Source organism: Nannospalax galili, unplaced genomic scaffold (assembly GCF_000622305.1).
Source record: "Nannospalax galili isolate Female #2095 unplaced genomic scaffold, S.galili_v1.0 scaffold1331, whole genome shotgun sequence".
NCBI lineage: Eukaryota > Metazoa > Chordata > Mammalia > Rodentia > Spalacidae > Nannospalax > Nannospalax galili.
In genome coordinates this window covers 616,665-641,316 of record NW_008330679.1, presented here as the reverse complement: position 1 = coordinate 641,316, position 24,652 = coordinate 616,665, and the positions used below count along the sequence as shown (strand labels likewise).

General features: G+C 47.9%; 1 protein-coding gene across 2 annotated transcripts in view; it reads left to right on the top strand.

Annotated features, from left to right (window-relative positions):
- The window catches only part of Galnt14 (polypeptide N-acetylgalactosaminyltransferase 14), a 232,193-nt gene extending 210,483 nt beyond the window's left edge, over positions 1-21,710 (top strand). Inside the window, exons 10-15 of one of the 2 annotated variants that reach the window (XM_008850963.1) lie at positions 2,710-2,836; positions 4,981-5,073; positions 9,186-9,269; positions 9,733-9,877; positions 19,635-19,754; positions 21,136-21,710. In XM_008850963.1, the coding sequence (XP_008849185.1) occupies positions 2,710-2,836; positions 4,981-5,073; positions 9,186-9,269; positions 9,733-9,877; positions 19,635-19,754; positions 21,136-21,294 (728 nt within the window). In that variant the 3' untranslated portion in view covers positions 21,295-21,710. The remainder of the gene's footprint in view (positions 1-2,709; positions 2,837-4,980; positions 5,074-9,185; positions 9,270-9,732; positions 9,878-19,634; positions 19,755-21,135) is intronic. The other variant, XM_017802744.1, reaches the window with a different exon arrangement.
- The last annotated feature ends 2,942 nt before the right edge of the window (positions 21,711-24,652 follow it).

The following is a 24,652-nucleotide window of genomic DNA, read 5'->3' as shown; positions in this document are numbered from 1 at the left end:
TGGCCAGTGGCAGGTGCCCAGTGCTGAGGAATGGGGATGACAAGACAACAAGTTGGATTTTGGAGTTGGGGGAAGTGCTTCAGTTCCCAGCTTATTTGTTGTCAGTCGTCCTAGCAGAGCTGTTGTACCTGTGCTTGAAAATAACAACGTCAGTAAGCACTGAACAGGATTGTTAGGGGGATGAATAAGGTACAGCCTGAGGAAGAACTAATAAAGCCTAGCCCAGAAATACAGGAAGGGTCATTGTCTCCCAAGGCTAATGTCTGCAGGATTGTGATAGTGTATATTTTGCACCAACACAACAGACACATGAAGACTAAATAAGGACTGATGGGCTTGGAGGAGGAGAGAAGACAAAGCTGCAGTGGGCTAGGGGAGGATGCTGAGAGATGTAGAAGAGGTAAGGGGCTAGATGGTGGCTGATGTGACTCTATGAAGTGTTGGCCAGCACCAAAAGTGGACAGTGCAGCCCAGAGTAGAGCTTGGGATGCTGGGATAAAGGCAAGTCCTCAGTCAGTCACTGAGTAGACCCTGGGATCAGACAAGGAAGCAATCAATGTCAGGAAGACATTCAAAAACAGCATCATCGAGGGAAGCAGAAGAAGGAGATTGAGAAGGAAAAGAACCAGGGCCAGGTGATGGCACTGTCCAAGGTAGGGGCCGTGCAGGACTGTGGTGGATGGCAGGGGTCTGTGGATACATTGAGAAACAAAAGGCTGGGCAGAGGGAGTTCAGGGAGAGAAGTGATTTGGGTGGAGGAATGAAGTTGTGGGAGCATGGATTTGCTTTGCAAATGAGGGGGACATATGTCTCATTTGAATACACGAAAGGAAGATACAGTAACTGGAGCACATGCATACATTTAGAGGAAAGCTGGTGCAACATGTGTAGGTTATATCTAGTAAGCCAGGCTATGATCTCAGGTGTTGGGGCCTTAGAGGTGCTTCCTTTTCATGAAGTGGAACAGAACCTGCTTGGAGAGGAGTTGACGGGCGCACACACAAGTGAAGGAGGCTTGAGATTGAGAGTCATACATGGAATGGATCGGATTCCACATCTGAGGTCCCTCTGTGTAGTGTCTGATTTGGATGTGGGTTTCAGGCAGTTGGCTGAGTCACACCTTGCTTAGAGGCTCACAAACAGGTTCAGAGAATGCCCCAGCCAAGTGCCAATTTGCTCTGCAGCTAGGACTTTTATGGAGACACAAAATCTCAGGTGTTAAGTTCATAAGTTCAAGTGTCCCCTATAGTGTTGGCAGAAGTAGGAAGCTGGAAATGGTCTAAGAAGCAGGAGCACACACAGGTGGGTGACGCACATTAGCGTCCAACCTTTTAAGAGATTGACTTCACAGGGGTGTCTCATAATCTGGGCAACCAAGCTTCTGATGGCACTGAGTTCACAGTCCTTCTTAGAATTCTATTTTATATGATGCTGATGGCAGTCCTGTGGAGTATTTTTACAGTCTTGGTTTGATATAAAAAGAGATCAAGCCTCAGCAAACTGAAGTCTGCTTTCCCAAGGATGCATCTAATAGATTACATACATACTTGGTAGACAAAGCCAAGTTTTTCCTATGTCTTCTTCCTCTGTGTTCCTGGGTGCAGGCTGTTCAGAAGAGGCAGGTGGAACAGCAGGTGTAGTGAAGATGGATTACACTGGGTGTGAAGGAAATTTTGCCTACAACTCAGTGAATTTGTTTTAGGGGGAGGCAGAAGGGGACAAGGGAGGTGATAGAGGACATGTGCGAGCAGGGAAGGATCAGGGCGAAGCAGCCCAGCCTAGGCACCTGCTCTGACAGCTGGAGTGAGGGAGACAGAGCAGGAGACAAAAGGGAAAGATAGGCTAGAGACTGAGGTGAGGTGAGGGAACCTGTGGAGGCTGAAAAGTGGGTCCTAGGCTGCGGGCACGTGATGGGAAATCCTTGTAGTACCTGCATGTTTATTCTTTGATCCTAGACACCAGGCCCACTTTCTTGTGGCCCCTCACAGGAGCAGCCACCCTAGGGCATAGGTTTTCCTGAGCAAACTTGTCCTCACACTTGAGCGTCCCTGAAGAGGCATGGACCAGGCAGGAATTCCCATAAACCATATGCTGCTGTTTTCCCTTATACCAATGATGTACGCAGTAAGGCATGGCATGGGAGAGGGAGATTAGGTACAGTCGGTAATGGGGGGCATTGTGTATAGAGAATTTTAAAACAATTGTACAGCTGTCTCAATAGTCTCCTTGTTACATCACCACATAGTGACAACTTTAAACAATGACAGTGATAAAGTTCTCTCTTGCTACCATGTGAGTTCTGGGGATTGAACTCAGGTCATCAGGCTTGGTAGTAGGTGCCTTTACCCATTGAACCATCTTGCTAGCTCTGCCCTCTGTCTTTGTTCTAACCATCTGTAGTCACAGAGGGTGTGTGTAACCCATTGTTCACACCCAAAAATTTTCCATGATCCAAAGCAACTCTCTTACTGTCCCCAGTAACATCTCAGCCCCCCACTCCTACTGTCTGCTGAGCTGTCCCAGGTCCTACATGACCACATACTCCCCTCTGTTGTGTTGGGGCTTGATTTATGGATGTGTTCTCAGTCAGTAGCACACACGGTCTGGCTATAGGATCTGTTCCTAGACCCATAGATCCCGAGGCCTGGTGCCTCAAAGCACCAGGACAGCAGAATTAGGAAGTAAAGGAGAAATGTGGATGTCTTGCAGAAATCTCCTTCCGAGTGTGGATGTGCGGAGGCAGCCTGGAGATTGTCCCCTGCAGCCGGGTGGGACATGTCTTCAGGAAAAAGCACCCGTATGTTTTCCCAGATGGAAATGCCAACACATACATAAAGTAAGTGTATATTCTGGGCTCAGTGTGTGTGTGGACAGCAGCAAGGCAGTGGCGGCCAGGGCTTTGTGACAGTCTCTGATACTCTGCAAGGTGACCTGAGTGCCTTGGATAGATAGACACATGAGTTGCATGCCTGCTCCCTGGACTCTGCCTAGACAACCAGTGTTATAGCCAAGATTTAACTAATGTATGCTGGAGACTTGAGGAGCCTGTCCCCAGACCCCCACCCCAAACTTGTCCCTTGATCTCATGAGGAAGTTTCAAGTGGCTGGTCCACTCCATCCTGCAGGTATTTTGAACAGGCAGGGGAGAGGCAGCCCTTTTTACCCTGAGTTCTGGATGGGGTACTCAGGGAAAGGTCCTTGGTGAGATGCAGGGACTGGTGGACATAGTCTGGTGCCTGCTCAGGTGGGCCAGAAGGATCTAAACTGGCACTTCCTGAGAGTCTGGCTTCAGCCCCATCTCCTCATCTACTTGGGGGCGATAGCGCCATACCATAAATACAGGAACTCAACAACCCCTTGCCTTCCCTTCTTCCTCTCCTTCATATTCCTCTTCTCCATCCTTCCTCACTTTTCTTGTGTCAGAATATTCATGACCGTCCCTTTAAACAATCTTTTCCTCTCTTTAGCTTCTCTCCGTTTCCTTCATCCTGTCTCTTGGCATCCATTGCTTTCCTCATCCACCCAGTCCTCTTCCTTTTTCTTGTTGCTTGGTCCATTTGCATTTGGGGAGGTCTCACAGTCCTTTGGTGGAATTCTTCCTTCCTCATTTTAACACACACACACACACACACACACACACACACACACACACACACGTAGGTGTGTGTCATACCACACTGCAGCTATCTTAGAGGAGGCATGGGTTTAGTTGGAAAATTAGCACTGTATCTTATAGAAGCATAGTGGGTAAGGGAAAAAGCATCAGGTAGGATGCATCAAGGTACCAAAGACTGAGCCACCTTCACTTTCAGATTTTTTCAACTGCAAAGGTAAGCCATGGATGTCTGGCATGGAACAGTTGCGGGAGTCACAAGGCCATCAAACAGGGGCCAGCCTGGGAAGTAGAAGGAAGGATCTGGGGCTTCAGATGTTTGTCCTGCTTGAGACTGAGCCTTGGCCAATGGGCATCCTGCAGACCGCTGGTAGGCCATTCAATGGTTAGGGAAATGAGGCGTGGGGAAATGATGTCTGCAAAGCAGCTTCTAGTTTGTTGGCCAGATGCAGGGGTCAGCCAGGTGCCTTTGCTTGCCTCCAGTGTCCCAAGAACCCAGCTGCCTGTGCGTTCATCTGTCATTTCAGATCCCAACGCCAAAGCACTTGCCACACTCCTCCATCAAATATCTGTGCTCTCAGATAGACCTGGAACTTGGAGGAGCAAGCCCATTCTAGTTAAAGCCCCAAGCTCACTTTCTCACAGGTGCACATTCCACATGTGCCCCCAGCTGCCCAGACCATGGCTCCCAATTGTTTTCTGATCTCTCTTCTTTGGCCTCTGGGGCTCATCCTGGAACCCCTGACTACTGGGTGATGACATTCTCTCTGTCTCTCTCATTCTCCCTCTTCTTCCTTGCCTCCTTTTACTGTGGCCTTTGGGGTCAGACTCAAAGCAGATCTCTGCTGGCAAAGTGCTGAAAGAGATGACTTGATTGCTAATTCCTTACACTGACTTGGCCTGTGTGGGCACTGATCTTGCTCTTTGAGAGCTAGGACCTCAGCATGTCCCCTGTGGGAAAGAGGAGGACCTTGGGGCAAGAATCCATAAACAAAGCTGGCAAGAGGTAAGATGGTCCACAGGCCCTGTCTTTGTGCTGTGAATGACAGGCAGGAGATGGATGTACCTGCTTCTCCTGGCCCTTTTCTATTTCTTTGAGAGTCACAGAAATTCAGGTTCTGGTGTGATTTTTCTAATTTGTACCTTTTGGAGAAAGGTTTGTCAATTTTTCTAAAATGCTGTGTCCTGGGGTACCTTTGGTGATGGGGTACACTTACTGGCTCAGTGTTCTGGGAGCAATAATGTTACCTTCTCGAGCCTGGTGACCATAGCATGGATGGTGCTGCCAACTCCTGTGTGTATTGCAACTGGGAATGACACAGTGCTTCCAGCCAGCCGCCCCACCCCAACACTTCTTATCTCCCCAGGAACACCAAGAGGACAGCTGAAGTGTGGATGGATGAATACAAACAATACTACTATGCAGCCCGGCCTTTTGCCCTGGAGAGACCCTTTGGGAAGTAAGTGTACCACTGGTTGATGAGGGTAGAGAGAGGAGAAAGGCCTTAGCTAATAGGCCTGTCAGCTTAGCTGTCACCTGAGCCACTAGTCTCCTTCAGGCCCAGAGCTGTGACTGCTGTGCTTTCAGATTCCTTTAAGCTCTACCCTGTCCTGGGAGCCCAGGGATTTGAGAAGTTCTCATGCAGTTCCTAGATGATACTCTGTTCCTAGATGACTACTTCAATAAGGGAACTGAGCTTGGACTTGCACATTAGACCGGCATTACCAGCTCTTTGCAGAAAGGTTACATGGGGGACTGGCCCCTCCAGGTTAGAGTTCCTTCCTCTACTTCTTAGTTCCCCCAAGCCTAAGCTCTGATCCTTAGAGGAGAGATAGACAGGCAAACAACCTCTCCAGCAAGAGTCAAGCTTCATGAAAGAATTCAACAGGGAAAGGAATGTGTACTAAAACTAGATGTCATTCTGTAAGATATCTCTTTTATCTTCTTCAAACTCAGATACACACTTAGCTAGCCCTGTTTGACAATTAAGGAGAGTGAGGCATATACAGATGAAGGTACTTGTCCCAAATCACACCACACCTGTGTGATTCTAAAACCATATGACCAATCTGGCTGGAGTAAAAAAAAATCATAACCTCCCTTAATTATCAGTGTGTTTCTTTGGAGTCCACAATGACTTTTTGTCCTACTAATGTAATTCACTCATCGCATAAGACTGTTGAGCACGTGGGCTTTTGAAGCCTAAGCCTCATAGGTGGAGTCCGTCCCTGTACACAATTAAATCAGGAACAGCCAAAGTGATTTGAATCTCTGACATCATAATCCAGGCCTGCCCTCCAGTTTTCTTACTCCACCTCTACTGAAGATCTTGTCCTCCAAAATCTTGTCCTCATCAGAACTTTGGGTCCACTGACCACGGCCCTTCACTCCCCTTTCTTCGCCCACTTCCCTTCCCACCTTGGATTCTGCTCTTGCTTAATGACATACCTCATAAAGTCTTATCCTCAGACCTTCTACCCTATCATCCATTTAGCAACACCTTCCCCCACATACACACACAAGGCTTTTCTCAACCCTAAATGAACCTTTATACGTCTTCCTCCCTTGTACACAGGCTGTTCGACAGCCTTGTGGAATTTCAGCTGGCCCTATTGACGGTAGTCTATGGCCATCAGTCTCAGTGACGATATTCCCTGGCCCTGCCTCCTTTCCTAGTCAGCCCTAGTCCTCTGTTTTAAGTAAATCTTCTTCACTCCCCTTCTACCCCTGAGCCCACCACCTCCTTTCCATTGCATGGATGACACTTGTTTTATGGATGAAACAGGTAACATCGATTTCCTAAGACAAACCAACCCATTAGCCTGGCCGCAACTGTACTATTCTGCTCAGTCTCTTTTGTCTCTGGGGACAGGTATGCTTCCTGTATTGGTAAGCCAGTCTTCCTCTGGATGTGCCATTCATGCCTGCATTCATTCATAAATTAACATTTATTGAGTTCCTGCGTCTGAATTCATCTTCTCCTGCCCCCTGGTGCAGGGCTTCTCAAACTTTAATGTGTACACAGATTTCTTAGGGATCATGTTAAAACATGGAATCTGATTCCTAAGGTCTGAGTTTCTAACAAGCTCATGGGTGATGCTGTGCTATTGGCTGAGGACCCTAATTTGATAGCAAGGTTCCACAAGATAGTTCCCAAACTATCCTGATAGTAGAGTCACCCGGGGAGCCTCAAAGCCCCTGCTGCCCAAGTACCTCCTTCAGAGGGCTGATTTTCTTGGCTTTAGGATTAGTAGAATATGCAGTGTGCAGCTAGGGGCATATGCCTGTCTCCAGGTAACTCCTCTCCACAACCTCCCTCTCCTCTGCTTCATTTTTCCCTTCCATGTTTATACTTACTCCTTGTCTTAAAGGGAGAGGGAAGAAAGAAACTAAACTGCAAAACACTCCTTCAGTCCAGCATTGCTCATCACCTGTGTGCTTGCCTTCTTCTGCCTGCCCAGGACCCAGCACCGTGAAGCAGTGGCCCACCCTTGTTGCCTCCCCCAGGCCCCTGAATCTGTTCCCTCAGGGCTTAACCTGGGCTCCTGCACCCCTTACTCTCCTCTTCTGTTGCCCCTCAACAGCATCTCCCCCCACCCCTTCACTTCTGGCATGCCTCTGGACTCTGGGCCTCCAGAGCACTGCAGTCTTCATTTCTGTTGCTCCTAAGTTCTGCTTTTTCTGTCCCATTTGCAAGCACAATTGCTCATACCCTTGACCTGCTGATCTTGCTCCAAGACCTGTCATAAGTCCTTTTTACTATACGTTCTCTCTGCCAGTGTGGCCTCATCTATCCCATGCATAATCACATCTCTGTTTCTAAGTAGGACCTTTCCTCTGGCCTCTAGTCTCTTATGCCCAACTATCAAATGGCCACCAACTCTGGGATGCCTTCTAGACATCTCTAATACAAGTCCTTCAGGAGTTTGCTCCTGAATCTGGCCCTCATCCCACATATCCCCAATCTAACCACACGAATAGTCTTCTTTATACCCCATCAGCCAAGTCAAAAGCCTGCGTATCACCCTTGACTCCCCTTCTCTGCCTTGTCTGAATGATCATCATTCCTGATGATGCTGCCTTGTTCATGCACTGAGCAGCCAGGCTCTTCCTGAACACTGACACTGAGCATATTAAAAGCTTGACCTTCCTGTCCCTGAGGAGCCGAGAAGTCTGGTGAGCCATAAGTCTGGTGACTTATGCTTTGTGCTCTCTAAGAAGTTCTGAGGTGGAGGGTATAGCTCAGTGGAATAACAATTGCCTAGAGTATGTGAGGCCCTGGGTTCGATTCCCAGCACAAAGAACAAGAGGAAGAGGAAGAAAGCAAGAAGAAAAAGAAGAAGAAAATTGTGGTGAAGTCTTGGCGGCTGTGGAGAGAAGGGGTTGGGAAAAAGTGAAGCTGGACTCCAGGACAGGAGGCAAAGCCACTTATTATTAGCTGTCCAGAGGACAAGGTGTGACTTGACCTTAGGTGAAGACAGAGGGAAGCAGATTGACCATGCCCATTCCCTCCCAATTCCCTAAAAAGGGGTATAATGGCACCCAGGCTTCCACAGCTACCTCCAAATTGCCCTCCCTATCCCCACCTCTGCCCCATCTGGCCCATTCTAGAAACAACAGTGAGAGCTTCTCAAAGCATCACCATATCATATACTGCACAGGGCCCACCGAGTTCATCTCAGCACCCCAGAGCGTCTGTGCCCCTTAGCAGCTCCTCACATGGCCTTTTGCGGACTGCCCTTGCTGTCGTCCCACTCACTTCCCTCATTCACCTGCACATTTAATTGGGGTCCTGTGGCCAGTATTGCTTCTGCAGAAGAACTTCTTGCACTTGTTCATAGTCCTGGTCTCTCTGTTCTCTGACCTGCCCCACCTCTAGCAGGATCCATGCCTCATCTGTCTTCTCGTTTGTATAGGTAGTGATCACTCTTCCTTCCACATCCCAGTATCAATAGACTTTGCTGTCTTGAGCACCATGGATCCAGCAAGCAAGCGTGCACCTCCAAGTGCCTCCACGCCCCGTCCTAGGGCCACATGGGCTGTGGTGCTTGAAGCACTTGCACTGCTGCTCCAAAGTGTTCACATTCCACAATGAACAATGCTTATCGCATAGAGATGCTCAGTGAATAGCTGATGAACAAATGAATGATGAGACCTCGGCACCAGCCAGGGAAGAGGATTCTGAGGCTGGGGCAGTGGGAAGGGGTAGTCCAACTGCAGAATCCCAAGAAAGACGCGAGTAAGTAGATCTAGAGTCCTTGTGGTGAAGTATTAACAACACAGGGTTCTTACAGCTTTGCTTTTAATGAAAATGAAAAACACCTCCAAGTGTGCATTTTCAAGTAAAAGCAGAAGTCCTTGGTGTTATTGTTACACCATCAGAAGATACAGCTAGGTGTTTCCATAGGTCTGTCTGGAACTAGAGAAGTCTCTGCTTGGTCCATTTCCTCAGCACCTTCTAGAGATGCATGGGCACAGAGCATGGTCACTGATGGGGGGAACCATTGTTGCAGGTACTGTCTCTGATAGCTATGCTTTGTCTCTGCCCTATCTGCAACCTTGCCATCCCAGCATCGAGAACAGGCTGAACCTGAGGAAGAATCTGCACTGTCAGAGCTTCAAGTGGTACCTGGAGAATGTCTACCCAGAACTCAGGTACCCCTGCCTGCTGGAGCCATAGCCGACTGCACCGAGAGACCCTTGGCTGGCCTAGTCGAGGGAGTACATAACCTGCAGCCAACTAGAGGAGAGTTTCTACATCTATGAAGGACCAACTAGACAAATTAGTCCTGCTTATCCCTCAAACAAGAAGAAGACTTACATCAAACCCATAGCATGAGGGACTGAGGATAGCTAGTAGCAGAATTTTCCAATTGCTGGGCTTTGCACTGTGGGTTGTCCTAAGAGCAAAGGTTTAGTGAAACTGGCTCCGTCCCAGGGATCCATCCACCATGTAGCTTTTGAGGATCCCTTACTGCATCACTCTGGTAGCATCCTTCCCTTCTCTGAGAAGCTCAGGGACAGACAGCTCTTCCCCTGTCTCCCAACCTCTCCAGTTGCCAGAGGTACTGACGCCATCAGCAGTAGATTTTCATCTGTCCTTGTGGCTTTCCTCCAGGATCCCCTCAGACTCCTCCATCCAGAAGGGCAACATCCGGCAGAGGCAAAAGTGCCTTGAGTCTCAAAAGCAGAAAAACCAAGAGATTCCACATCTAAGGCTGAACACCTGTGCCAAAGTCAAAGACGAAAAAACAAAGTCCCAGGTAAAGTAACTAGACAGAGTTGTTGCATCACATGCTACAGAGAAGAGGCATCTAGATTAGCCTTTGTCCCCTGTTCTGACATGGTATCAGGAATCTAGAGATCAGAACAGAGCAGGAAAGGACCCTTCTCAGTCCACCACTGGGTTTTCTCCATTTGGTTTCCAAATACATGGAATCCTTCTGAAAGATGGCTTACAGGTGGTAGCTCCTATAGGAAATGGTTCAATAATTTACCAGGAGCTGGAGGAGACTGCGATCAGTTTCCTACCTTCAGGCAGTAAACATTGGCTGGGTCAGATGGGGCAGGTCACACAGCTACCTTGCAGATGTGACTTGCAAAGGGAAGAAGCACTTGCTTCTGCAGCATTGTCTCTAGACAAAACACCTGCTTGATGAGTCTCCCAGATGACTCCCAGGCCATCTCATCAGAGTTGGTAAAGCCATCACCATCCACTGCTGTATCCATGGGTACACCCTCCCATGGGACCACCCTCCTGTCTCTCCTGCTTCCCCTGAAGCCTATAGAGTATCATGGCTCTGTCCAGGAACGCTTTCCTTGTGCCTCACTTGACTCATCAGTAGAGCACACCCTACCCCAGCCCCATGTTTTTCTAGTGTTCTCCCTTCTGAGGGTAGGACTGCACGTCTCAAGGTCAGTGAAAAGTTTACCACTTGACACAGTCTCTATAGCACTTGGCCAAGCACAGTCGTCGTGTGACTCCCTTCCCAGCCCTGTGGCCCTACAGGATATCTCTTCCCCTACATTCTTGTCCTCCTGTCTGGTTACGCAGCTGGTCCCTCTGTCCTCATGCCGGGTATTCACAAAGGTTCTCAGGCCCCTGCTCTTTTCTCTCTAAACTCTTGGAGATTTTATCCCCATTTCCGATTTGACCATCTCCTCTGTTTATTGATTCACAATTGTGCATCTTCTTGCATCATGCATTCACTCGTCTAACTGAAGATGTGGAGATGAAAGGCTGGGCTACAGGAAGAATTGCGCGAGCAGCCACTGTGATCTCACATCTGTCCATCATCTGTCCCTGGTGCTATAGAGGCACAGAGATATGGCACTTTTGTGGGGGAATCAGGAATTGTCTCAGAGGACTTGAAAATGGGCTGTGTTTTGAGACCTAAGTAAAAAAACAGACCAGGTCAGGAAGGGAAGAGAAGGTGACTCAGGAAATGCAGCATATGCTGAGACATGGCATCGAGCGTGAGGGTGGGCTTTAGTGAGGCTGAGGTCATAGATTAGAATGTGAAGGCATGATGGATGTTGAGGCTGGAGAGAAGCAGGAGCTGAACCACTGTCCCTTCCCTCACCAAGGAACTGAGTTTTACCTTCAAGCATGAGACCTCTGCAAGGTCCCTGGAGAGGGCTCCAAGAACAGAAAGTCCACAGTGTAGGACTCTCATCAGGACTATCTCTAACACTGAGAAACTGAGTGAGTCAAACTCCTCTCTGGTTCAGCTCAACAGATGGCCATAAGCATGCATTATACACCCAGGCCACTTCTCATTGCAAACTTCTCTGCACCTATCACCCTTTGCCCTGGTTTCATGGTACCAATCCTACCCAGTGCCTTGACTCCAGTTCCTTCTGCAGCACCACATGTCTGCAGCCCACCATGTCCTCCTCCCAGAAGAGCGCTTTTCAGATTCCACACTTGGTTTTCTGCTAGGTCTATATTTCTCAACCATGACTCTGTTGTTGATGTTTGGAACTGGATAACTCTTCAAATACCCAGAGGGGTCAAAAATGTCCCCATTGAGACATTTAGATTATGGCCACCATCTCTAGGTAGTCCTCCTGCCCTGTCCCCATTTACTGACCCTCATCTCTACTTTGTGTGTGATCACTAGACCATTGTCCCAACCTTAACACAGCCTTCAGTGACTCCCTTTTATCCATACTACAAACTCTACATTCACAGACTAGCTCTGGCTTTCAATGACTTTTCCAGGAGCTTCCAGAAGGACAGGGGAGGTGGCATAGGAATGAGACTAGACAAGAAAGGAAAGGTAAATAGAGGTTCCAATTTTACTTTAGGTATGACTGCCTGGCTGACAGTGACACAATTTGTTTATGTGGCATTTGTAAAGTATTGTGAGTAGGTGGCACCTCTCTCTTTCTCTCTCTCTCTCTCTCATCTGCATGTGGGTGGTCCTCATGGGAATCCCAGCAAACAGAATGTTGTCTGCCCCCTTCTCTGGGACAGGAGTTTCTTGGTCTATCACCAGCAGAGTGGGGCTTTTCCCTTCCTACGCCCACTTCTTCAGTCACTGAGAAGCCATATCAAGGAAATGACGCAGGAGCCAGACAGAGTAGAAGTAGGTATTACTCTTACCCTACCTCAGAGACTAATGATGCCAAAGCTTGCAGAGGTTAGCCAATGTCATATACTGGTGGTGGCCCCCACACCAGCTCTTCTAAACAGCTCTCCATTGCTCATGTCAGCTGAGTCATGCCGGGTTCCAGAGCTCTATTAGACAAGGTTAGTCATGGGAGAAGGCACCTGACTGTGAGATTCCTCTGTGAAGTTATAAATATTAAAACCACCTTGACAGGAGAGAACTGGCAAGAGGGTCTTCTTTCTGATCAGTTTCCAGTGACAACTCCCACAGAAGGCAAAGGTTGGGCCTGGAGTACGTAGGTCATTAAACAACGTCCTTCCATTTATGAGAATTGAGGCAAGAGTGTGAATGGGGGCCTCTGCTCCGTGGATGTCACACCAGGCTCCAAGGACACATGCAACAGTGTCTTCCCACCTGTGTCTGTGCCCCGTTTCTCCCCATTTCTGCCTCACAACTTTCTGTCTAAGCAAAATCATTCCCCTCTGAAAGCTTAGGGTTGTATTCTAGGGGCACAGTCTACCCTTGGATCACAAACCCAGGTATGAGATCCACACAGGTCTTAAGATCAGGTTGGACCCATTGTTCAGAGTGTTCTAGGACCCTGGGTTATGGAAAGTGGGGACCAGGATCTCTGAATTCTGTCTCCAGCTGCCACCCACTCACCAGGTAGGTGAGACCGAGACACTAGCGCATCCTCATCCCTGCAATGAAACTTGTTCTGTTTTGGTTTACTTTAATTGGTAGAGCTGGAAATTGAATTCAGGGCCTTGTGTGTGCTAGGTAAGCAATCTCGCATCATGCTCTATCTCTGCATAGAGATTTTTTTATTACTTGGTTCTGACGCTGGCTCACGTCCCTGCTCCATCCAGCCCATCCAGCCCGCATCCTCCCTCACCTTCCTTCTTACTGGCTTGTCATCTTTTGGAGCAAAATGTTGAAGTCAAGTGTTTCAAAGGTGTTGGCAACCTGATACCCTGGGGTAATGCAAGAGAAATACATCATGCATTTCTAAACCTCTGAAGCCTGAGAGTCTCCAGGCTAACAAGTTTCCTCTTAACTTCATTGGTTCTCTGGCAAAATATCTATGAAAAGTAGAAAGAAGACAGGTGCCCTGATCCAGTTTCTATTCCAACTTAAAGTGGGAGAAACATAAGACAATTTGCACTGTGTTCTTCCCCCTGGATACCCATCACTTTGGGCTCTGGATTTGTGGAGTAGGAAGCTGTAGCTGGAAGCCCTGGGAGAGGATGAGCATCGAAGCACCCATATATGCATACACATTGACAACCCCATAGCAGAAATACAAAATCTGCAGTGGAACAGACTGTCAGTCCATCATCCTACCTCTCCCAGATTTCCCCATCACAGCCTGGGAATGGCTGTGATATGCCAACCCGTCTCTAGTCATTTTGCAAAGCAAAGTCTAAAGGGGTATCTCCCTCATGTCCTGTTGGCTTTCCCCAAGTCACTACTGTCACCATCAGAGACATTAACCAAGCAATGGCAAAATGGCACGTGCATATATTAACCCATGTGCTCTGTCTGGTGGGCTTCTGCTGGAGGGACTAGCAGTGTCTTCATGTTGTGCTTAGTCACAGAGGTAATTCACTCAAGTTCACAAGGTTAGTAAGCCAGTGAGCAGGGATTCCTAACCACTGTAGAGTGGTGGTCACTCTAGAGCCCAGTCTTGTGACCCAACAGAAACAAAGTAGGTGTGGAGTTTTAAGCCCATGTATAAATTATTCTGGTGATATGGGTGGAGAAGACAAAGATCCCAAACCTGAGTCCATTGATGGTCTCAATCAAAGTGTATGTCTAGGAGCCTACCAGGTCACTCTGTTGGCTCTGGGCCAGGAGCCCCTCCATGGTGGGATCTGTGCCTATGGAACCAAGGAAGAGAGCTCAGCATGGCCTGTCAGACATTTGGGCTGTTGTCAACAGTTGATGCCAATTCCTGTGGCTGATCCTTTAGAGATTCTTATACTGAATGAAAGGTTCTTTTGTATCTAGCTTGGTCACTCCAGATGCTAGTCTAAAAGAAACACTTCAAGGGCATGCTCATAGACTAGTGAGTTTTCTAGTGTAGCCTACAAAATGGAGCCCTGGTGACCCAGATGCCCTCTGCTCAGATTCCATCTCTCCGAGGAGGAGAATTCATATGCACGGCCAGCCCCACAGTTGCTCCTGGCATTACTCAGAGTGTCCACTGACCTCTTTGATCCCCTGTCCCTGCTCTTCTATGAAATCGTACCTGATTAAATAGACCATGAAAGTGAAATGGCAAGAACCAGCCTGACCCTTGAAAGACTCTCTTTCTAATAGGAGTTATTGTGGCTCTCTAACCTCAGCCAAAGCAGCAATGCTACCTTGTGTTCACTTTCTTACCTCCAGCTGCTTAATATTCTGCCCCGCCCCCGCCAGCAGGGTTCTTGAATATGGAATGTACCATCATCAGTAAATGATATGAGCTCCTGCTTACTAAAAACCCATCCACTTAAATTTCCTGTATGAGTTTCTGTTGGCCTCATATCACTCAACACTCCTTCCCATGTGGATATACCATTTGTGGGGCATGTGCTCTGAGCCAGGGTCAAGCTCTGGGCCAACTGCTCAGCAGGCATCATCTTGTTTAGTCCTTGTAATAACCCCTCCGATGAACAAGGTCCTGTTATCGTCCCCATTTGACAGGTGGTGTGAGTCAGGCACAGGGAGACTAACCAGGGTATTCATGAATGATCCTGAAGAGGGTTCAGAGGTAGGCCTTCTCCCTGCAGACTAGGCTGGGCTTCTCAAGCCTTGGCACAATTATCATTAAGACTAGATCATTCTTTGTTGTGGGGACTGTCCTGTGCCTTGGCAGATGTTTACCAGCATCTCTGCTGCACCCACCAGATACCCATAGCACCCAGTCTTAATCCAGAAATGTCTCCAGACACTGCCACATGTCTGTCTCCTTGGTGGGTGTGGGAGCAAGCTCTCTTTGCTCCAGGCTGTTTCCTGTCTAGTAGAGGATGGAGCCCTGGACCATTCCTCTGCCTGGCATCATCCTCATTCCTGCTTCTTCTTCTTGTTATTGCATCTTTAAAAATCTTTCCTCCCTGATTCTCCATACAGTTCAAGTCAGTAAGTCCCAAATCTGAGTCCTAAAGCCTATTTGCATGCCAGCTTTCCCAGCTGCAGCCCAGGGTACTACCCCTGCCATTCAGCACTCTCTGTTCCAGCTGGAACAGGAAGCATGTTCTCTGGGTGCAGTAGTCAGTGGTCAGTTTCTCCACTCTCAGGGACTAGCAAAGAAGTTGGAAGACCAGGAGTGAACCTTCTTCCTCAGCTCCCTGGCTGACCCATCTATCTCCACAGGGGACCAAATCTACTCACATGAGCCTCTAGATCAGCCTCTGGGTTACCTTCCCTGGGGATACCCATGCATAGGTGCACTGGGGAATGGGGTGGGACATCTATCATGGGCACTCCTTAGCCAGGCCCTGAGGGGAGCCAGCAGCAGAGGGCCCTGCACTTGCCGATTGAGCATGGATCTGACTGAGTACCCCTGCTGCCTTCTTAGGGTTCACGTCTGACTCAGGATTCATTTAATCAGCTGATTTATCGCCAGCTCTTCTGAGAAGCCTGAGAGACACAAAATAGGACATGGAACACCTTGCCTTATTTCTCTGCCCCCTGTTCCTGATTCTGCTTCCTGTCTCTCTTCTTCCCTCTTACAGATGTAGCCAGAGGTCAGCCAACCTCTGGGAGATTAAATATTAGGAAAGCCCAGTGAGTAAAAAGTACTCTTAAAAGGACCTTTAGGCTGGGCGTAGTGGCACATGTCTTTAGTCCCAGCACTCTGGAGGCAGAGGCAGGCGGATCTCCGTGAGTTCGAGGCCAGCCTGGTCTCTGTAGTGAGTTCTAGGCCAGCTGGGGCTGCAGGGAGACCCTGTCTCAAAAAGACAAAAAAAAAAAAAAAAAAAGGACTTTTAAAAGGTTTATGTGTATGTGTGTGTGTGTCTGCATGTAGATATACACACATGCATGGATCCCTGGGAGCTGGAGTTATAAGTGGTTGTCAGTCACTTGCTGTGGGCACTTGGAATTGAACTCTGATTCTCTGTAAAAGAGGCAAGCACTTTTAACCTCTGAACCTTGTTGCCAGTCCCTTTGTTTAAGGACTTTTATGGTGTCTGTTTACATGCTTCCCTTGGGAGCCCTGGGGTGACTTCCTGGGACCCTGGCCTAAGGCCTAGGTGTGCTCTGGTGTGTCTATGTGCACTTTTCCTGGAAGGCATTTCTAAATGGGGAGGGGGGATCATAGACGTCAGGAGAACCCATCCCTTAGGATACTAAAAACAAGAGACTAACAAAATAGTCTCTCAGGAACTGCAGTGACTTTTAAGTTGCTGTGTTGAACGCATTAATGCTTTTAACACACACAAAGTACAACACTAATGTATTATGGTGATCATACGATAATGACAGGATTTATTATTGAAATTCTAGTTTGTGTTTCACCATGGGTTTTAAAGCAAGTAATTGAAGAGAGGGACATGCTCTTCTTTCCCCCCATCACTGATTTCAGCCTCATTTGTAGAGGAGGGTGAAATTCTAAATTTCAGGCCAGTTGTCTCATGGACCCAGAAAATAGCTCCCTGCAACTCTGCCCTTGGATCTGGCCCTTGGGTCATTCTTTCTACTCTTCACAAACTGGGAATTTTCAGGGCCCAAATACAGATCACATTCCTGGTGCCTAGGGTCCCAGAGTCACCAGCCCAGTGCCCTGGCCCAATCTCAAGACCTGTGTAGACTTATCTTGATTTTGGCCTCTCAAGAGGATTATGTCATCAATACACACATCTAAACCCAAAGGAGGGAATGACCACAAGACTGGAGGTGGGAATAGAAGGGAGCAGATAGCCTAGACGCTAGCACTGTGTGTCCCAGGGCCTGGCATGACACCTATGGAGCATGAATTTGTGTTCACAGTCTTATTTCAACTCCCATAAATGTTAGAGAGGGCCCAGCACTCAGGAGGCAAAGGCAAGCAGATTTCTGTGCGATTGAGGCCAGCCTGATCTACATAGCGAGTTCTAGGCCAACTCAACCCTCGTACTCCCACCAAAAAAGTTAGGCGGGGCACTACTCTTTGGTCTGTCCTCTGTAGACCCTTACATGGGGCACAATCTTTACCATTTGGGGGAGTTATTATTGGAAACTGGCCTCAGTGAAGACTCTTACCTGCTCTCTCTTGTCAATATAAAGCTGGTCCATGGTCTTAAAATTTACAACTTCGAAGAGGACCTCAGGGACTGGTGTCTTCTCCAATGACCAAACTTGTCTAAAAGATCTCTGAAATCGGCTGTTATTCAGCCAGCATGGCCAAAGGAGACCTATTGCAGAGAGCTGGTGGGGGCGGGGGGGTCACTAATACCAGATGGCATGGGATAACTTGCAAGTCTTGATGCCATCATCTGTGAAGTGACGGTCAGAGTAATATCTACTCAATAGGATTCTTTCACAGATTAAATTGGTCAAGTTGATATAAAGCTCTCAGAACAGTGTCTGGCACATAAGTACTCAATAAATGTCAGCCTTTATTATCCACAGCAGGGTCATTATATGACCTCTGTATGTACAGACTCCTTTCCCCTCTCAGCTGATCTCATCCTAGAGGAAGGAGAATGGCATATGTACAATAATGATGCTCATAAGGCCAGAGAAGAACTTCTTGACATGTCTCAACATAACATTTTGTGACTTTTTATCATAGAGAAGTTAAATTGTATAGATACAGAAGTACATGGAGTCGTGGGAAAAAGTCTGTGTAGCCATCACCAGGCTATAAGGATCATCAGCCAGCTCAGATAGTCTTGTTCCATCTTGTAGCTATCTATCCATTCCCTAGGGAATACTTCTACTTTAGTTCTTCTCCCTACATCAGCAGTTTGAAAAGGGACAAAAGAATTCTCAGGCAGAGTTGGGCATGGTGGCTCACACCTGTAATTCCACATCTTGGGAGGCTGAGGCAGGAGGATTGATACAAGTTCAGTGAGACACTGTCTCAGAAAAACAAAATCCTCAGGCAAGTGCTTAGAGAACAGTGGCTCCCATTGAGCTGGTGGCCCTGTCCCCAAATGAGGAGGTAGGAGAAGGTTCTAGATCAGGGGAAGCAGTGGTCACCATCCAGCAAGGTAAAGACAGTTGTGCTGTCAGAACAGCAGAAGAACCTGAGCTTGTAGGAAAGCATCAGGAGCAAGCTGGGTCTCAGAAAGACATTGGGGATAGTCAGAAGAGCATGGAAGTCAGGGGAGGAGGACCAGGACCAGGAGGCAGGTAGGCAAGGTACAGAGTAAGAGGTGGGGGAATCACATAAAAGGCACTTGGCTCCATAGCTGGGAACTGTCTGCTCTCAGCAACCATAGGCCAAGGAGAAGCAGCCCATAAGTGACCTGGTTCAAAGGCAGTGGGCCCTTAGTATGCAGGGACTTAATAGAGAAAAGATATAGCCCTTGATGGGGTCCCCTCTGAAGCTCCCCTTGGGGACTCCAGTCAAGAATCATCCTTACCCTGTGATGAAGGAAAAGGACCGGCATCATCTGTTTTACAACCTGAGAGAAAACTTCTTTATGGTTCATTTGGACAGCCATCATGCCAGTGCTTGCTGTCCCCCTTTAAGAACTGGAGAGTTCTTGGCCTCACTAAGCTCTCTGGCACTTCTTCTAATAGCCTAACAGAATGCCCCGTTTCCTCTCCTGTCAGAATTCTGCTTGCTGAGCTGGCTTCCCTACTTCTTCCCCTGAAGGAGTTCAGGGGCCAAACTGTCTGCTATGCTGGCATGTTAGGATGTGCATACTCTCCTAAAATAATTATTTCTCGCAAGTTTCTTCTTTCCCTCCTTCCGTTTCCTCTCTTGAGTGCTTCCTCATTCACCTTACCCCTCCATCTGCCTCTTGTCCTAGCTTTCATGTTCAAGATTCTTCGGAATCCTTCAAAGAAGAGGAGACATTCTAAAGACAGCTAAGGGATGGGGGAGTGGTCTACCAGGTGGCTGCAGCAAGTATCAAATGGGAGGAACAGACTCCTAGGGAAACATCTCCACACAGACGCTGGGAACCACAGAACACAGCTGGATGTGCCCTTGGATGCCTCCCAGAGCCCGAGCAAATTCCAGCATCCATCTGCATGGCCAGGGCCCAGGCCTCATCATAAAGTGTGGGGACAGAGACTTCATGACAGTGTTAACTCCTAGCCTCTGTCTCTTGAGTAGTATTCCATTAGGTGACCATGGTGATGACTAATACTTGCTGGGACCCCCAACACTACTTACCCAGCTATACAAGCCATCACATATAGGCATGACGGTACCCAGTGGTTGGTGGCTTCCCCGCTCCTGAGAGAATCTTCCTGGTCTCCGCAGGTATGGGCCTTCACATATACCCAGCAGATCATTCAGGAGGAGCTGTGCCTGTCTGTCATCACCCTGTTCCCAGGTGCCCCGGTGGTTCTTGTTCTGTGTAAGAATGGAGATGAGAGACAGGTGAGTGCTCATCAGGCCCCAGGGTGGGGGAGGATTGGGAGTGCTCACCTTTCGTGATGTGACTGGGTAAGTATAAGTCTCATAGGTAAGAAAATAAAGGTGGTATTGGAAGAGGAAGGATTAATAAGAAAGAAACCCTTATAGTCAGGAGTTGAGATTGAGACACCCAGTAGTAATGGCTGCATTGACCTCACTGGTCAGCTCATACCTGAAAGCTTATGGACTTTAGCTGACTCTCCAGGCCCACTGAGCTTGTTCTCTGCTTCCCCTGCTTCATCATCCACCTGATCCCAGACAACGATCAGAGCCACAGGTATAAGCATGACTCAACCCTTTGCCTTCAGAGCCCTGGACTCTGACTATGTGTCACCCAAAGTTCACGATGTCCCAAATATGCCATGCTCCTCTGACATCTCAGTTGCACATAATGTAAGAGGCTGAGGTTCAAATGCTCATTCATAGCATCTTGGCTTTGTAAAACATGGCAGGTTACTAGACATCCCTAAACTTCCCTTTCCTCTTCTCTGAGAGCTGATGTAACCCAAAGTACCTATAAAAAGCAATTATCGAGGATGGTATCTATGAAGTACAGAGCTCTGTACCTAGTCAGAGTATCCTCATCACACATAGGGGAGTCAAGAAACAATGCTTGAGATCTCCCTCTCTGTGGGCCCTCAGGTGCTGACTCATTTGAAGAAGCCCCTGCTGTCACCCTCACTGCCTCACCCTCTCCTTACCCAATTTCTCCATAAAGGCAGACATCAAGTGTGGGTCATTTCTTTGCTCCTGTGACTAATGCAGCTCACATTTTCTGTCCTATTGTTTGGAAAGTTATTGCCTTCTGTTGAGTCCTCCTAGCAAACCTATTGATTTAGCCTTTATCTTTCTTAGCCAATTTTAAAACAAATATAAAAAGCTAGAGTTAGAAAGATGACTCAGCAGGTAAAGGCTATTGCCACCAAGCCTGACAACCCGAGTTTGAGCCCGTGGATCCACATGGTGGAAAGAGAAAACCAACTCCTTCAGGTTGTCCTCCGACTGCCACACATGCTCTGTGGCAGACACCACACACACACACACACACACACACACACACACACATACATGTACGCATGCACACACGCACAGGCATGCATGCACAAACATGAACACACACAAGTAAATAAAACGTAATAAAACATTTTAAACCCTAATACATATCAAAGCAATCAGTGGAGTGGAGATCTTTTTTCTTTCATGAGATCTGAAGTCAAGTCTCTGGTGACCCTAGACATGTGGTATCACTCTTTCTGATGACGCCTGTTCTCCTCACATTATCCATAGGACCCTGGGGGTTAGCCAGCAAAGCCCAGCTCATCCTCTCTCCTTTCTGTCTTCTTAGCAATGGACCAAGACTGGAGCCCGCATTGAGCATATAGCATCGCACCTCTGCCTAGACACAGACATGTTCGGTGAGAGCACTGAGGATGGCAAAGAAGTTGTTGTCAACCCGTGTGAGTCATCACTCATGAGCCAGCACTGGGACATTGTGAGTTCCTGAGGATCCTGTCTCGATCCAGCTGTGGGCCAGGGATGCTGCTTCCCCGGACCAAAACAAACTGGAACCCCGGCTATCAACAGCCCATGACCGCACAACTTGCCCTGAACTGGAGGTGAAGCTGAGAACCCCAGGACAGGAGCAACTGTCTCAGGGAGGGATGGAAGCAAAAGTCGCAAGCAGGGCTCTGCGACTGACCTACATGTTTGCAAAGCTGTGAAGTTCCAGTTCTGGCCAGGTCTGCTGACAGAGACCTAGAGAGAGAGATCCAATGGGAAGTGTTTGTTGTTCCCTTTTTTATAAAAGGTACCCTGTGGATGCCAGAGAGAAAAGCTCTCCTAGTCCCATTCAGGACTAAATAGAGAGATGCAGAATGAAGGTGATTTTCAGAACAAATAAAGTTAACTTTAGAAGTTGTCCTTTGGTAACTCATGCTGCTTCTTTGACTAACTCAACACTATACTGAGCTCCTCACTGAATGTGGGAGGGTGGGGAATCTTGTGGCAAAGCAAATGGGGAAGACAGGGAGATGGACTTGTGCCCTTATCCTAGGCTGCCACCAACTAAATGTGTGATCGTAAAGATTCTTCAGGGGGCCAGGGAGATGGCTGAGAGGATACAGGCACTTGCCCCCAAGACTGATGACCTCAGTTTGATCCTTGACCCCCATGGTGGAAGGAGAGAACTGACTTTCACAAGTTGTTCTCTGACTTCCACATACGCACAATGGCATGAGCACATGCATGTGTGCACACACAAGCACACACACACACACACACACACACACACACAAATGCAGTTTCTACAAAAGACACTTCAAGGCTGAAAATTTGGATTCAGTTGGTAAAGTACCTACCTTGCAGGCACGAGGACCCGAGTTTCACCCCTAGACCCCACATTTAAAATGCTGGGTATAGTGGTGGTACATGCTTCTAATCCCAGTGCTGCAGAGTGGGGACACAGGTGGCTCCCTGGGGCTCCTAAGCCAGCTAGCCAAGCCTACTAGGTAAGCTCCAGGCTAGTGAGAGACCCTGTCTGAAAAAGTAGAAAACCAAGGTGAACATTACCTGAGGAACAATACCTAAGATTGACATCCAGCCTACACACACACACACACACTTTGGTCTACCATTTCCTATTATGTCACATGATGAGACCAGATGAGTAGTGGTGACTGGTACACTTCTGCTTCATCAAGAGGCTCTACGTTCATGTCCAGACCCGAAATTGGTAGCTCTGGCATGGAGTTCTGTCTCTTTGGCTAATTCTGATGTCCCTACTTGTTTAAAACACTGTCATAGAGTCTCTGAAGCCATAAAGCCTATGATCATTAGAATAGGTGATTCTTACAGTAATAAACCCCATTTATCGGTGTGTTTGGGGTTGCTTACAGTGTCTACCCATTCTTTTTTTTGTTTATGATTTTTATGTGTACAAGTGTATTGTCTGCATGTGTGTGAGTGCACCCATGTGTGCAATGCCACAGAAGTCAGAAGAGGGCTTCGGATTCCTCTGGAACTGGAGTTAAAGATGGTTTGTAGCCACCGTGTAGGTGCTAGGGATTGAACCCAGGTCCTCTGCAAGAGCAGTCGGTGCTCTTAACTACTGAGCCATCTCTCCAGCCCTGTGTCTGCCCATTCTTAACGACTAGGTCTTAAGAGAATAAGCAAACCATGTTCTATAAAAGTTTGTCAGATATGGCCATTCATGCCCTGCTAAGGGAAGTCCACCACATGCTTTTTAGTAACTATCTTTGCTACCTATTTCTCTGTAGCAAGTGACTCCCAAACTTAGTAACTTTAAGCAGCACATATTGCTGTCTCACAGCTTGCATGGTCTGGAATCTAGGCCTTCTCTTCCTGGGGTCTTACAAGGCTGTGATAAGGTGATTTCTATTTTGTAGTGGTTATCGTGTTCACTCACACAGGCTAAGATGGAGGCACTGGCTCCATAGGCCTGGGTCTGTTCCAGGTTCACTCAGTGCCTCTTGGATGGGGGCTGCTGCTTAGAGGCCTCCCTCGGTTCTTGCTGTGCAGGTCTCTTTCCAGCACAGTAGCACACTTCATAGCAAACCAATCGAGGAGACAAAAGCACCAGCAAGACAGGAGTCCTGGCTCTTTGAAACTAAATCATGCAAGTCTCCTTCTATCACTTGTGCCATGATGAATTTGACATAAGTGGTTGCCCTGTGCAGTCTATGCTCAAGGGGCAGGCACTCAGAAGAGTGAAGATCAAGAGGAAATCAGGGAAGCCATTGGAATCCGGTGACTATTAGATTCTAAGCAGGTGTCCCTCCTCCTTCATTCAGAAAGCCCTTCAGTGACAGGGGGTTGTCTAAGCTGCTCATAAAATCTGCTACTACAGACTGCTATAGTCTTGGAAAGTCAAGGGTCGACATGTCTAAACCCAGAATCTCTTCTGGTGGTTATATTTGTGTATGTGTAATCCTATCGCCTGTTCTAGGTAGAACTTGGCTCTTTCGCTTGGGTCATTTCACTCCACACTGGGCAAAGGACTGGAAGCCATGTTGAGGGTCCTTAGCTACGTGTCTGCAGCTTGAAGACGCTTTTCAGAGAAGATAGAAGGAACATTAATCTGTAACCTGTCACCTAAGTAGAAGAAGCAGGCATTGCGCTAGAATAACTGAGGGAGAGCCTGGTGCTATCCTCTGCCTACTTGTCACCTCTGTATGTGCCTGTCTTTGAGTTCTCTGGTGGCAAGAAAGGCATCTCTTACCTGCCTTTAGCCACAAGCCTGGGATAGTCGCATCAAGCACTCAGTGCATGTTTTCCTAAGTAGATGTTTGACAAACCATTCCTTGATCAGGATGAAGTGATTTTAGCTACATGTGACTACCGCTACACAACCCCAGTGTACAGGTGGCCTTAGGTCTCTAATACCCAAAGGATTTTTGGAGAAGAGTGGAGGCCTGTTCCCTAGTGGGACAAATACTCAACCTCTGTCCACATGGCAGAAGAACTAGCACATAGCTCTCCACTGAACTCCCTCTTACTGATGACAAGTAGATGGAGATGACAATGAAGATGTTAAAAGGAATGGAGGGTGACCTGCTAATGGAGATACAGATGGCTCTCATGTGAACTGCTTGCTCCCTTAAGGCCTCCTTAGTGGAAAATAGAGGTTAAGCCTTGATGATGCAAATAGGAGTCATTCCAACAGTGATGCAGCCAAAGCAAGAGTGATTTGTGATTGAAAAGCAAACCAGACATCAATGGTGAACCTCCACCAATTCAAAACAATGCTGATATCCCAAGGATGGCCATGGCATCTACACATGCACAGTAGAGTGGGTATGGCCATGCCTTGCCTCCCATCAAGCCCTTGTGTGGATACTGATCAT